Source organism: Leptonychotes weddellii, chromosome 7 (genome assembly GCF_054177405.1).
Source record: "Leptonychotes weddellii isolate Sample4059 chromosome 7, ASM5417740v2, whole genome shotgun sequence".
Classification (NCBI taxonomy): Eukaryota; Metazoa; Chordata; class Mammalia; order Carnivora; family Phocidae; genus Leptonychotes; species Leptonychotes weddellii.
The window spans coordinates 119498046-119513826 of record NC_138375.1 but is presented as its reverse complement, the minus strand read 5'-3'; the positions used below and the strand labels follow the sequence as shown (position 1 = coordinate 119513826).

At 37.8% G+C, this 15781-nt stretch overlaps 1 protein-coding gene across 1 annotated transcript; it reads left to right on the top strand.

The window, feature by feature from the left end:
- Positions 1-11790: 11790 nt before the first annotated feature.
- Positions 11791-12246, top strand: LOC102732123 (large ribosomal subunit protein uL29). The gene has a single exon (XM_081827132.1). The coding sequence runs from the start codon at positions 11846-11848 to the stop codon at positions 12215-12217; it is 372 nt and encodes a 123-aa protein (XP_081683258.1). The 5' UTR covers positions 11791-11845; the 3' UTR covers positions 12218-12246.
- Positions 12247-15781: the final 3535 nt, after the last annotated feature.

Here is a 15781-nt window from a genome sequence, read left to right as displayed (position 1 = left end):
AGACACCGAAAGATGGAAAAACATTCCATGCTCATGGATCAGAAGAATAAACATTGTTAAAAAGTCTATGCTACCCATAGATGCCATCCCAATCAAAATTCCAATTTTTCATTTTTTTGACATTTTTTTGACATTTTTCAAAGTGCTGGAACAAACAATCCTAAAATTTGTATGGAATCAGAAAAGAATCGCCAAGGAAATGTTGAAAAAAAAGAAAAACAAAGCTGGGGGCATCACGTTGCCCGATTTCAAGCTATATTACAAAGCAGTGATCACCAAGACAGCATGTTACTGGCACAAAAACAGACATACTTTTCCTTTGTAAATTTTGTTTGGATTGATAAAGATTCCCTTATCCTTTTACTATCCTTTATTGGTTTAGAAGCAATCATATTCTTGTTCTCTTTTTTATGGTCATTCCTAAAATTTTACTTATTTAGAGATAATTAAGAGCACAAAAGTTAATCGTTACATTTACTATGCCTGAACAATGACTTAGAATACTTAACTGTGAAAATTTTCTCCATCAAGTTTGTTCCTGAACCAATTGCTCTATTATTTTTCTTAGAGTTAATATAATTATTGCTTCTGTAAATATAACCACAAATTTACCAATTCCTTTGCTCATCATTACTTCTTTTGCCTCATTTCTTCCTCTCTTGGAGAAATTGGAATTTCTAAGTGAAAGCCTTTTGGTGAAAAATTTCCTCAATATTGTTCTTTTGAGTATGTGATGATTTTATCCTTGTTCTTGAAAGCTAATATTTTGGGATGAGCTTTAAAAATCATTGTGACAGGGGCGTCTGGGTGGCTCAGTCCATTGAGACTGACTCTTGATTTTGGCTCAGGTCATGATCTGAGGGTTGTGAGATCAAGCCCCACATCCAGCTCCACACTCAGCCTAAGGTCTGCTTGAAATTCTCTCCCTCTGCCCTTCCCCCCACTTGTGCACACTCTCCCTCTCCCTCTCCCTCTCTTTCTCTCTCTAAAATAAATAGAATAAATCTTTAAAAAAAAGAAATCTTGGCTGATGATTATTTACCTTAGCTATTTTTTTTCTTACTCATGCTTTCAGACTTTTTTTTGTTTTTTGTTTTTGTTTTGCTGTCATTTCTATCTAATTGTTATTACAGCTATATAAATACTCTGGTTTAATTATGTAGTATTTAGGGGTGAATCTGGTCTTATGTATTTTGTTTGTGATTTAGTATATGTCATGAATCTGAGGACACAGTGTCTCCCTTTACTCTGGAAAATTCCCAGCCATTAATCTTTCAGTATTGCCTTTCGTTTATTATCTATATTTCTCCTTAAAGCTCTAATAAGAGGCATATTGGCCTTTCTAATTCTTTCCACCACATCTCACTTCTTTTTGTGTGTTTTCACTTGTTATATACACTACATTGTAGGCAATCACTTTAGAACTGTGATTCTGCTCACTTATGCTATCCTCAGTTGTGTCTGATATTATATATGAACAACTCCATCGGTGGTTTGTTTTTCATTTCAGTGACTTTATGGTTTTTTTTGCTTTGTAGAAATTTTATTTAATTTCCGTTCAAATCAGCCTCATATTTTTTGGAAGTATCATATCCCTTTATTTTATTTTTATCATATTTATTTCTCTAAACAGAGTGACATTTTAATGTTCTTATTTACTGATGCTTCCGTGGTCTACTTTGGTGTATAAATGTGCTGTTTTTTATGCTTAATGACTTGGTTGTGATAGTTTACATTCTCTCATGTCTTATAGCTTTGTTGGAAAGGAGTAGTGGAGCTTTATTTTAGGAGATCTTCTGGGGACTGGGTTGACAGTGTGAGTCTCAAAAGTTATTTACACTTTCTTCAGCCATGGGCATTAATAGACAGGATGACCTGACTACTTCATGCTCATATGCTAGCCTCTGTATTCTAAGGCCGCACAGGAGTGCACATTTGATTCAAAATCTGCTTGAGGGCACACCTCTGGTTGCAAATTCTCAGAGATGTTTCTATTCAATCTTTGTACTCTCTACCCCAGGCTAAAATGGACAAGATTTCTCTGCTCATTTCCATAAATTGGTAGGTTGTTTCCACACCCAACCCAATCCCCCCACCCCCCTAGCCCCCCACCCCACCAGAGCTTTTGTCCACAAAGAATGTAGCTCTTTGAAGGCCCTGGTTTTATCTAGGCACTTCGTTCAGTCCTTTACTTTGTCCAGTCTCAACATTTGTCCCAGGACGCCTGGGTGGCCCAGTGGGTTAAGCATCTGCCTTCAGCTCAGGTCATGATCCCAGGGTCCTGGGATCAAGTCCCCAGTCAGGCTCCTTGCTCAGCCGGAAGCCTGCTTCTTCCTCTGTCCCTCCCCCTGACCCACTTGTGTGCGTGCTCTCTCTCTCTCTCTCTGACAAATAAATAAAATCTTAAAAAAAAAAAATTGTCCCATATGCCCTAGTAACCATTAAAACATAAGCCTCTTCCATAATTTAAACATGTTGGCTTTCACTTTCTTTCTTTCTTTCTTTTTTTTTTTTTTTTGGATTTCACTTTCTTTGTATTTCTTCCTCAGTGCTCAGATATGGACTTAAAAGTATGTTTGTTACATTTTCCCATTCGGATGGCCATTATAAAAAGAAAAAATAAATAAAACAGAGAATAACAAGTGTTGGTGAGGGTGTGGGGAAACTGAAGCCCCTGCCCATTGCTGGTGGGAATATAAAATGGTGCAGACACGATGGGAAACAATATGACAGTTCCTCAAAGAATTAAAGGTAGAATCACCATATGATTCACCAGTTCCACTTGTGGGTATGTACCTCAAATAACTGAAAGCAGGAACTTATATACCAATATTCAGAGCAGCTTTATCCACAATAGCCAAAAGGTGGAAGCAAATGAAGTGTCCACTGAGAGATGAGTGGATAAACAAAATGTGTCATGTACATACAATGTAATATATTCAGCCTTACAAAAAGAAAAAAATTCTAACATATATTGTAACGTGAATAAACCTTCAAGGCATTACACTAAGTGAAATAAGTCAGTCACAAAAGGACAGATACTGAATGATTCCACTTGCATGAGGTACTTAAGAGTAGTCAGATTCATAGGGACAGAAAGCAGAATAGTGCTTGTGAGGAGCTAGGGAAAGGGAGGAAAAAGGAGTTGTTTTATGGGTATGAAGTTTCAGTTTTCAAAGATACAAATGTTCTGGGGACGGATGGTGGGGGTGGTTTCACAACAATGTGAATATAATTAATGCCACTGAACTGTACACTCCAAAATGGTTAAAATAGTATATATTTTATGTGTTACCACAATAAAAAAACAAGTATATTTGTCACATTTGATCCAGAATTCCTAGGGTTTTTTATACCAGATAGTTTTTCAGGCTACCTGCAACTTTTCCCAAATAAGCATTCTCTAATAATGTTACCCTTAGGACCTTTAGGATTTTATTCTATAATGTATTGTGGAGACAAGTAAGCAAGAAAGCAGAGAAACAAGCAAATAAACCAACCTGAGGCTTCATTGTTAAATAGAGAAATCTTATTTTCTTATTTTCTTTAGTTTTATTTGATTGCTAGTGTGAGGGAGCAAGACTTCCTGTCCTCTTCAAGGTCTTTCTAGCTGGACAAAGAATCAAATTGACATGAGACAGATTGACAGAAGAAAATTGAATTTAATAGTGTATGTATGGGGAATCCACACAGACATGAAAATTCTAAAGGCAGTCAGGCAAAATGAGATATATGTGTCATCCTGAACTAAGGGGCAGGGGTGGCAGTCTGGGACTTCAAAGGGAAGGAATGCAATTCACAGGGCAGTAAGAAAAACTGTTGAGGTTTGGTAATTAGATGTTCACCCTGCCGTACAGATGGGTCACTCAGATAAAATTTATCTCTGGTAACAATCATTATTCTGAGAAAGACCCCCAATTTAGATTTTTCTGTGTAATTAAGGGAGAGGCAAAAAAAAAAATTTCTCTTGAGCCTGCAGGGTCTCATTTGCCTTCAGCTCAAAATGGTTATTCATTTCATCAGCCAAAATGGTTCATCTTGGGGCAGCCTGTCCTTGACCCCTATACTAGGCTGGTTGTATTGTAAAAATATAGCAAGATTACAGGAATCTCAGGGCTCCAAGTACGAACAGAGCAGAATAAAATCTGACCTTACATGAAATGAAGCTGGTATCAGTGCATTTACATGGCCCCCCATACAGGTTCTCCCCCCCACCCCCGCCAGTCTTCTCTCTGGCTTTTCTATTCTTTCTAATATCCCATTGTCTTCATTTCCTCATGGTATTCATTCATTTAGACTTGCTGTAACCCATTCGAATTGACCAGGTCCTCTTTATCTCAGTAAAAATTCTTGATGTAGTATTTTGGCATCTGCCCCTCCTAATAACTGCTAGAGTTCTTGGCTTCCCAATTCCAAATTTGTGAGAGGAGTCTGATTTGATGATGATTCTGAGTCCAGTCATCTGGTCTAGATACATTTATTTACTAATAATGAATGCATATGGGAATTCCTCTTCTAGTGTGGCAATGTGAGAAGCTCCATGGGCCTCCTACCCAGCAAAACTTGTGAAAATTATTGTTTCAAACCCCAGCCATTTAAATTTTCTGTAACTCATCCTAAGAGCATACAGAAAAAAAAAATTATTCTGAAAGCCTGCTGAAACTTGGTAAGAATTGCAGAAATATGTAGCATTTGAATCATAGTCTGCTCCCTTTATCACCCCAATCCCAGCTCAGCATGGTGGAAACGGCGCTTCAGATGGATGCAGCCAAGAACACACGGCTTTCTCCTCCCCCAGCCGTCAGTTCAAGGCTATGGTGTCTTCCAGAGAGGGGTAGGATGTCAGCCTTTCTCATCCTGCCCACAACAACATGTTGCAAAGGCTAAGTTCTGATCAGGTATAGCTAAGAGTTGAGAACTCTTTTCTTCCCTCCAGTCGCCTCTCATGGTACAGAAGCTCTAGCACAGAGCAGTGAATACTGGAGCCCTATCACTCTTGCCTCACTCCTAAAGCAGAGGTTCCATGTGATGAGTGGCCAGCTGAGACCTGAGCCTACTATCCTCAACCCCAGCCTCCCTGGCAAATGCACCAGATCCTAAAGCAGGAGTGTTCCTCCGGGAAGAGTGTGTCACTTTCCCCATCCTGAGCTTCAGAGGGGAACAGAAAGTTTGGCCAGAGATAAAGGCAGGTCGTAAAACACAGCAATGGAAACACTTCCTAAAGGAACTGACTTCATTTGCAACAGAGTGTGGGGAAATTCAAGCCTAAGGGCACTCTGAGAAACAATGGAGGCTATGGTGTGAAGCAATTTAGAGGAGATTTACAGATTCATTAGAGAGAGAAGATAAACCATTAGCCAGCTACTTTACCGGAGTAGAACAGTGACCTTCTAGAGTCTGGACAAATCTGAAACACTGACCTCATAAATTAATAAAGGATCCCGAATGCAATGGATCAGTCTGTGGAGCAATTTATGCCCCAGAGCATTGTTCAAAATAATAGAGCAGTCAGCTGGCAACTAGTTGGGCTTAACAGCTGGTTGTGGTTAGGGAAAGAGATGGTTAAAGAGAGCCCAGCCCAAATCACTGTCATCACAGGGACTGTGCATTATACGTGCTCAAGGCTGCTCCCTCTAGGAACAACATTACTGGTTTCACACTGGGGCGGGCGGCGGGGTGGGGAGGAGGGGAGGAAATAGACTTCACTCAACTAATCCAGCCCATCACTAAACAAAAAACATTGAGAAAACAATAGCAAACCCTGATGTGGAGGGCTGGAGAAGCAGTACCTACCTACGCTTGCTGTAATAGAATACCTAAAATGTCCAGTTTCCAACAAAAAATCGTGGCACAAAGAAAGGAAAATCTATACATGGGGGAAGAAAGCAGACAGCAAATACTGCCTGGGAGAGCAACCAGATGTCAGATTTAATAGATAAAGACCTTAAGGTAGCCATTATAAATATGTTCAAGGAACCAAAGGAAGCCAGGCTTAAGGAAATACAGGAAGATATGTTGACAGTGTCTCATCAGATAGAGAATATCAATAAAGAGATGGAAATTATAAAAAGAAGTGAATGGAAGTTATGTTTTATTTCCCGAAAAGTAAAATAACTGAAGTGAAAATTTCAGTGGAGGGACTCAACAGCAGATTTGAACTGGCAGAATAAAGAATTAGTGAACTGGAATGGAAATCATTAGACATTATGCAACCTGAAGAATGGGGAGAAAAAGGAATGAAGAAAAATGAGCAGAATTTTAGAGAAATGTGGGACACCATTAAGGGCAGCAACATATGTAAAATGGGAGTACCAAGAGGAGAAGACAGAAAATGACAGAAGAAATATTGATCAAAAACTCCTCAAATATACTGAAAGCCTTAATCCCATCCAAGAAGTTCAATGAATCTAATCATCTGTTCTGAGTGGGGGTTACATGAGTACAAAACAAGGCCACTGCTCTCCACCAGCTGTTAGAAGGGAGTATAGCAAAGGCAAACAATAGTTAATATCTTTAGTAGAATAACTAAGTAATCAACTCTTAATTACTGTATTAGATGATAAAAATGTATTTAGTTCATATCCACAAGAATTTCCCATTAATGAGAATCCTAAGGTCCTGCAATACTCTAAAGTATCTTTATTACAAAGAAATGTCAAAAATAATTAGTGATGATTTAATGATTAAGTATACATATTTTTAATTCCATCTTATTATAAAATCAACTTTATTGACTTAAATACATGATGAATATAGAATATTAATTTGTACCTTATGATAGAGCACCTAGTTTACAGGACAGTTGCTATACTAACCCTCCTATCCGTCTGAGCTGGAGTGTGCTTTATGCTTAGACAATTAAGGTTTAAAGAGTCTTGAAGTCTCTCTTTCCCCAAATTTGCTTCTCCAAAGACTTATTTGTAGTTAAACCCTTCCTCCAGACAAAAATGGAAACGAAAATGGATTAAAGTTAATCCATCTTTTTCATGAATTTGAATGAGCTAATGTTGTGCTTTCCTAAGGCAAGGCAGAGAGCCTGGAAGGACACGAGATCCTGGACAGTCACTAAGCTTGGAAGAGGGCACAGCTTGGGTAGTGCCTGTGGGGTATGAGACTTCACTTTGACTCCTTTTAGACACTTCAGAGGATTTAGAAGAGCAAATTACTTTTCCCTTTTGGCAAAATAATTCATATTTGCTGAACTCATTTATCTCTGCTTCAGTCCACACATTTTTTGGATGGTTGCAATTTGAGGTAATGACAGAAACACCAATAAAGGAAAAATAGTGTTCTGTAGTGAGTCATATACATTGAAGCTATATCGTGATTATAATACATAGATCAGTTCTGAAGCTTTCTGGTTGAGAGGAAAACAGTGGTAGAGATGAGTATTTACAGAGAGAACTAAGTGCTGAAATTCTAATGAGCTAAATCATCCGCATTCTCTTGTGAATTACAGGATTGTGGAGGAAAAGATGCCAAATTATGGAGACCTGTACTTTTTTATAAAGAGGTCTATAAATCAAGTGGCTTCAAGAATGACCTGATTGGAAGCAGGCCACAAGATTCCATTCACCACATTGCCTTAGTAAAGTGCTGTAGCATTAGCAGCTTCTCTCCTTTGACTTAATCTCAGTGACCCTGACCTCTGGAATACAACCGTGTGGTCAAAGAAAGAAATGCCCATTATTTTTTCAGTAATTCCTGAAGCCTATTGGAAACATATTTTTATCATTAAAACCATACCGTTCCTTAAAAGATAAGTTTGATTTTGTTTGTCTTAAATTTTCTTCTGGCTGAAAGAACACAGAGGAGGGACGCCCATCAGACTCATGGTGGTGGAAAGAGTCAGGGATGCTAAGTACTGAGTTCATCCTTGAAGGAAACATAGAAAACAAGCAGTAGTTAGGGGAGGTTGGGGAGAAGAGTCCAAACAAAAGAAGCAGAATGCACAGAGCCCAGAGATAAGAGTGAGGGCGATGTATGCTGGGACCTGCCAATATGTCAGCTTTGTTGGAGGATAGGGTGTGAGGAGGACGATGTAGAAAGCTTTATGAAGAGATCAGGCTAGAGAACTCAGGCAGAAGCTTCCCCACAATCCAGCAAGAATTGATAGTGGCCTCAAGTAAAGTAGAGTCACTAAGAATGATGAAAAATCGAGGAATTATAGAAGTACTAACTGGTGGTAAAAACAGAATGCGGTGTCATTTGTGGAGATAGATGAAAAGATTGGACTCAAGCATTTATGTTCTGGTATCTGATTTAAGCAATTTCCTGAGGTGGTGCTACAAACAGAGGACATTTGGCAAGTGTGGTCTAGGCGGGTGATGGGTGGAGGCAGAGGTCAGTATTACTAGCAGTTCTACAAATTTCAGTTTAATCTTGACAAAGCATAAATTTTATGACTTCTTTTCTCTTTTCTGGTCTTTTTGTGTGGAATGGAAACCTTATCTCTAAATTTTAACTGAAAACATTGATAAGAGAACACCAGAAACACATTTGCTACTAGAAAGGCACCCCTCCCAATTGATCAGGGAGTATGCACAACTGAGGCCTTGACCAAGCAATTCAGGCCAAAACAGGGCTCTTGACTCCAATGATCCAGATCATCAAAGATAAAATAGTGGGAGACATTTTTCTGTTATCCAGAGGATAATTTCCTTAATCCCTCCCTTTGTCTGATGCATGTAGTCAAAATGAACCTTAAATAATTTTATTGGGAAAAAATGGACATTTAAAATCAATCTCCCTTAACTTAAAATAAATAGAATTTGATTTCCATAGTGACTACAGTTAGAACATGTTTTAGATCTTCGGTCACGTCCAGGAACATCTAAGAACACTGACTAGGATCCAGCAATTTTTTTTTTTTTATGTGTCCTTGATGGTAAGTTAATTTGATCTTCATAAGAACTGCCTTGGCTGTTGTCAGAGTGTAGGTTAAGATGTCTGAAGTTTGAAAGGAAACAGATCATCTTGGGAAATCACTTCGGATGACAAGGGAACTATAACTTTGGCATTCAAACCACATCAATCATGGGGGTGGAGAAATACTACTAAAGCACCACATGAAAATAGTTGGGTAGGTTCCAAAGGCAGGGAGGAAATCTATAGCAAGTACTGTTATGTTGAGTTTTAGGGGTGTGGTTCTTGCTTTTAAAACATTTCAATAGCTTTAAAAAGATACATTTCCTTACATGCTGTACTGGATGATTTCTTCTTCTTCTTCTTCTTCTTCTTCTTTTTCTTCTTCTTCTTCTTCTTCTTCTTCTTCTTCTTCTTCTTCTTCTCCTTCTCCTTCTTCTTCTTCTTTCTTCTTCTTCTTCTTCCTCTTCTTCTTCTTCTGGTAATACTTGCTAAGAATAGCACCACTGGGAAAAGATCTGGGTTGTCTTTGGTTGCTAGTGCATACCTACACTGTTTGAATCAGAGACATGTATAATATTTTTTTGATCCTACCATTTTATATAAATGAAATTCCACTGCTAGAGACTTTTTTCTCAGGATGGGTAAAAACAACTTGGGTTATTTACAGATCATCTGGTAATATACTTCACAAGTAATAGCAGCAGGGAAGAAGGTGAAGGAGGCTCAAGATGGGAGGTGGGGGAGATGAAACTGGGTATCTCAAGAACCACAGGGTCGTGAGGAAAGAATGAGAGTAGAGGTGATAATGTCATGAGGAAAGAATGAAAGTAGAAGCAGTAGTGGTCGAAAAGGAGAGTGGAAGAACACATTAAAAAAAACAAGTTGGCTGACTTCACAGTTTTTATGGAGCTGGGTCTGGAGTCCACAGGTAATAAAAAGAGACAAGGGAGTTGAATGATGACTGCTCATATGATCAGTACTGATTTTCCAATATATTCATGCACTTTCAATACATATGTACCCATACATTTGTTTATTTATTTATAAAAAATATGATATTCTTTACATATGTCAGTGGTAAAGAATGTATGGAGATGAGCAATACTGAGGCACCATTTTTTTTTGTAGGCAGTAGGCCATGTATTTGCCTGATACAGTTATATTATTATTATGGATCCTTAACCACATGATTGAGCAGTACTGTCTTTATTTGTTCTGAGAGCTTGAGTGTCTGTTGTGTGGAGCTGTTACTGGGGGGCAGAGGGTGGGGCAATGTCAGTGAAGGTAAGGCAAAAAGGAAGCCCTAGGGGCACCATAACATTGGGTTATGGTCTACTTGATACAAAGGTATATAATACATTCATTTAATAAGTATTTATTGCACTGGGCATTGTATTTGGGTAAAAACATATAGAGCAAAAGCTGTCATGGTCTTGAATTTGCAGAGCTTAAAATATAAATAATAATCAAGTAACCTTACAAGTGGTATTTATTGGCAAACCAAATAAGTGCTATGAGACAAAGAACATGGTTCATAGGAGAATATGTCATTGGTACTTAGCCTAGATATGTGGTGTGGTGGATGGGGAAGACCGTTAGGGAAAGCTTCCTTGAGAAAAAGAGAGTTGAGCTGAAATCTGGTAGATGTGTAGTGATAGCTCTCTAGATGAATAGGGAGACAAAAAGGCCTATTTGTAGAGAGAGACAGAGAAAGAGAGAGAGCCAGGAAGTGGGAACAAAATAGCAGGAGGAAACAAGGTGCATTCCAGAAAATGAGAAATGAGAAATGTAGCAGCTGTATAAAGAGGAGAGGAGAGTGGCTTAAAATGAAGCAGTAGGCAGGGACCAAACCATACAGAGCTTTAGGCAAGTTCAGAATATTTTCTTTATCTTAGGAGTAATAAAATGCTGATAAGATATCTTAAACAGATCTGTTTTAGCAAAATTTTGTTGGCTGAAGTGTATAAAATGGATTGGAGTGGAATGAAAGTGGCAGGGGTGAACAAGTTAATAATCTATTACAGGAAACCAAATAGAGATGATAATAATGTGAATTAGGACTAGTGACAGAGATGGAGAAATAGGGATAAATTTAATAGGTATTTGGGTGGTAGATGGAAGAGCACTTGATGATAGATTTCATATTAAGACTTAAGGAAAGTAAACTGCTTGGGTCAGTAATGCTTGTGTAATAGGATGGTTGACATGGCATTCTTCAGGAGAGGATCTGGTGTGAAGAGGAGTATATTTTGGTTTTAGGTATGATGAGATTGGGAGACCTTGAAATAGCTAAGAGAGAATGCTAAGTGGCAGAAACTATTTGGAGTTCAATGATTATGTTTTGGATGGCTGGAGCTATTTAATACCTCTTGTTCCTTCTGTAAGAATAAAATGATATGCTGAAGTTAGGAGCTCCCGAGTCAGATCAAGTTTGCCTTCTGATCATGCAGAGTCTTCAATTAATGCATCGATTGAATTCTATTTTGCAAATTCCCCACATTACTTAGCATATAATAAGCATTTACAAAGTTATTTCTCTTTTAATTTACTCTAAAAGCAGCATTCACAATTAAATTTCAAAAAATTTTATGGTGTTTCTGACTGAAAAGAAAACAACTAGCCTCCATTGCGATTCATAGAAAAAATGGCTAAGTATTTTGACCATTCATTCAACAAAATATTTGGTGGGCCTCTACTATGGGCCTCTCCTAGGTGCTGGAAATATATATATATAAGCAAAACAAAAAACAAAAACCCTACCCCCACAAAGCTTACAATTTAATGAGCTAAACCTATTTGTATACAAAACAATATACACATTAAGTGAAATGGATAAATTCAATATATAGTATGTTAGATAATGATAAATATTAAAAAAAAATCAAGTAGAGAATGGAGTTAGGAAATGTATGTGTTGAAAGTGTTTAGCTCTTTCCTTGGCCTCTTTCCTGCGGCGGCAGCGGCGGATTGTGCAGACATGGCCAAGATTAAGGCTCGAGACCTTCGCGGCAAGAAGAAAGAGGAACTGCTTAAACAGCTGGAAGACCTGAAGGTGGAGCTGTCCCAGCTGCGCGTCGCCAAAGTGACAGGCGGCGCGGCTTCCAAGCTCTCCAAGATCCGAGTTGTTCGCAAATCCATCGCCCGTGTTCTCACAGTCATCAACCAGACGCAGAAAGAGAACCTCAGGAAATTCTACAAGGGTAAGAAGTACAAGCCCCTGGATCTGCGACCCAAGAAGACACGTGCCATGCGCCGCCGGCTGAACAAGCATGAGGAGAACCTGAAGACCAAGAAGCAGCAGCGGAAGGAGCGGCTGTACCCGCTGCGGAAGTATGCAGTCAAAGCCTGAGCACTGGCGTCAATAAAACACAGACAAACTGGCAAAAAAAAAAAAAAAAAAGAAAGTGTTTAAATTTTGAACAGGATGGCCAACAAAGACCTCATTAAGCAGCTGATGTTTGAGAAAAGATCATAAAAAATTGAGGGAGTGAACTGTGTGGATACCTGAGGGAAAAGCATTCCAGACGTACAGAAAATAAATATCAAAATGTCAGACCTAAATTCCACTTTATCGGTAAATACATGAAATGCAACCATTTGATCGATTCAAATTCTTCAATTAAAGGGCAGATATTGGAAAAGTAGGTATAAAAACATCATCCAGCTATATGCTGTCTACAGAGAGATAGCATTATGCAAATCGCCAAACCATGGAAACAAATTTCAATCCGTTGTTGACTGGATAACCCACAGGTGGCATATCCATAGAAAGAAATATTATTCAGCCATGAAATGTAATGAAGTATTGATACATGCTACAACATGGATGAATCTTGGAAACATTATGCTAATGCAAGAAGCCAGACGCAAGAGACTGCATATTATATGGTTGCATTATATGAAATAATGAGAATAGGCAAATTCATAGAAAAAGAATTTAGGTGAGGGGGTGGCAGGAACTCAGTGGAAAAGTAACGGGAAGTGACTGCTTATGATATGGGATTGCTTTTTTGGGTGATGAAATTGTTCTGAAATTAGGTAGCAGTGATGGTTGTACAGACTTTTGAATATACTAAAAACCACTAAATCGTATACTTCAACATAATGAATTTTGTGGTATGCATATTATGTCTTAAAATTAAAACTACCATAGTTTATGGGCGCCTGGGTGGCTCAGTTGGTTAAGCGACTGCCTTCAGCTCAGGTCATGATCCTGGAGTCCCCGGATCGGGTCCCGCATCGGGCTCCCTGCTCAGCGGGGAGTCTGCTTCTCCCTCTGACCCTCCCCACTCTCATGCTCTCTCTATCTCATTCTCTCTCTCAAATAAATAAATAAAATCTTTAAAAAAAAAAAAAACTACCATAGTTTAACAGGACAAATGACATAACAGATTTAAGAAGAACAAAACAGAATTCTGTGACTGGAAAGAACAATAATTAAAACTGATGGATGGTGAAAGGAGCAAATTAGAGACAGCTGAAGAGAGTTTGGAAAATAATTCAGAAAAAAATATCCAGCCTGAACAACACAGAGAAAAATGATGGAAAATGGCAATATAGTATAAAAACATAAAAGATACAATAAAAGGTCTAACACAAGTTTAACTGAATTCCCAGAAATAGAGAAGAGAGAGAGAAAAGAGTATAGAGATTATGTCTGAGGAGTTTCCATAACTAAAACTGATTCAAGCCACAGATTCATGAAGTCCAAACCAACTCCAAGTAAGGTAACAAAAGCACACCTACACATATAATAAAACTGCTTGAAGACCAAAGATACAAAGAAAAATACAAAAGCAGCTAGGGAAAAGTAACAGATTACTATCAAAAGAGCAACTATTTGACTGACTGTTGATTTCTTGAGAACAAGAGAAGCCAGAAAAGAAGGGAAAGGTATTTGGATAGCTCAAAGAGAATAATTGCCAAACCAGGATTATAACCTCATGTAAATTTTATTCCAAGAAATAAAAAAAAATAAGATATTCTCAACTAAAGAAATCACCAGAAGAATGGGGTATTTTTTTTTAAAGATTTTATTTATTTATTTGAGAGAGAGAGAATGAGAGAGAACACATGAGAGGGGATAGGGTCAGAGGGAGAAGCAGACTCCCTGCCGAGCAGGGAGCCCGATGCGGGACTCGATCCAGGGACTCCAGGATCATGACCTGAGCCGAAGGCAGTCGCTCAACCAACTGAGCCACACAGGCGCCCCAAGAATGGGGTATTTTTAAAACACCAAAGCATATTCTTCAGGGAGAAAGAGCATAATATCAGATGGAAAGTTGGAATAATATGAGAGAATGGGTAGGGATAAGAAACATTGGTGAAATGGAAGATAGATTTGAAGAAATTACTCAGATTGCAAAATGGTGAGATAAGGAGATGAAAAATTTAAGAGTGGTTAAGTGACACAGAGAATAGAATTAAAATATCTAATGCATCTTTAATTGAAGCCCCCAAAGAAGAGAATCAAGAAGGTAAGAAATGAGCAATATTTGAAGGGATAGTTTGAAGAGATAATTTTACAGAATTGGTAGGGAATGAGGATTTAGGAGCACATCATAAGAAACTTACAAAGTAAATATCTTAAAACAGAGAAAATAAAAAGATTACAAATAAGACTCAGAATTTTCAACAATATTAATGAAGCAATAAGATAGTGAATTATATCTTGATGAATGCAAAAAAAAATGTAACTACTGATATACAATTGTGTTCCAAGGTACATTTTTATTCAAGAATGAAAATGAAATACAAGCATTTTTTAGACAACCCAAAACTTACAGTGTATTACCAGTAGCTCTTAACTGAAGAAATTTCTGAAGAGAAATGAATGTCTGAGGCATAGGATGAAAGGTTGTACAAGGAAACTGGTAGACTTGCAGACAAATTTAAGTTAACAGTGATTGTTTAAAACAATAATAGCAATGCCTAGTTTTTTTGGTTAAAAGAAATAACAAAAAGAACCAAAATAATAATATGTAAGGCTGAAAGAGTTTGGTGGTTGCAATTTAATATGTCCAAGAAGTCCCTGATTGTTTAGGAATAAGAGAGAGGTATTAAATGTTGTTTGGTTTTAAGTAAAGTATGTATGTTAAAAATTTTAAGTCAATTTAAAAATAGAACTAGGATGTGGATAACTTCCAAAGCAGTAGAGAAATAAAAGTGAACATAAAACAATAAGTATGACTAAAAATTATAATGCACATCAAGTAAAAATGCACACAAAGCTACAAATAAAGCCAGTAATGTCTTCATCTTTTATACTTAAAATCTGATCTCCTTTTTCATACCCCTTTCTACATAGAAATGAAAACAGTTTATATCACATAATTTGTTCTCTTTGCTTTTTGAATTCTGTGATGTCGATTTTTAAGTATACAAAAAAGCTCTTTATAAACAAATTAAATCCAAGCAATTTTCCATTGTTTGTATTACCAGAAATTCTATCTTTTTTGACTAAACACATTTTCTTACTTCAGTGAGTCATAATTAAAAGCATTTGATTAATCAGGGTCATATATGTGCATTCTGAACACTGCTACCTATCCAGCTTCCTTGTAATAATAATATCCATGGCCTTATTTTTCTCATCTGTTTTTGTCAAGGATTATATGTGTTTTTTTTCCCTTACTATTCATTGTCTGAAGAAATCATGTATTCTGCTTTATGGGGAGAACCTTGGGGGGTTAAAAGCTGAGAAGAAATGGTTATGTTTTTGTCAAAGTGGAAATGGCATTACAAAAAGAAATAGTAGATTTTGTAGCAAAACTAGGAGATGGGGGCACATGGGTGGCTCAGGTTGTGATCTCAGGGTCCTAGGATTGAGCCTCTGGTCCCGCTCCACGTTCAGTGGAGAGTCTGCTTATCTCTCTCCCTCTCCCTCTGTCCTTCCCCCTGCTCATTTTCTGTC

Excerpts from the sequence above, each read along its gene's own strand:
- LOC102732123 (XM_081827132.1), top strand. The coding sequence starts at position 11,846 with ATGGCCAAGATTAAGGCTCGAGACCTTCGCGGCAAGAAGAAAGAGGAA.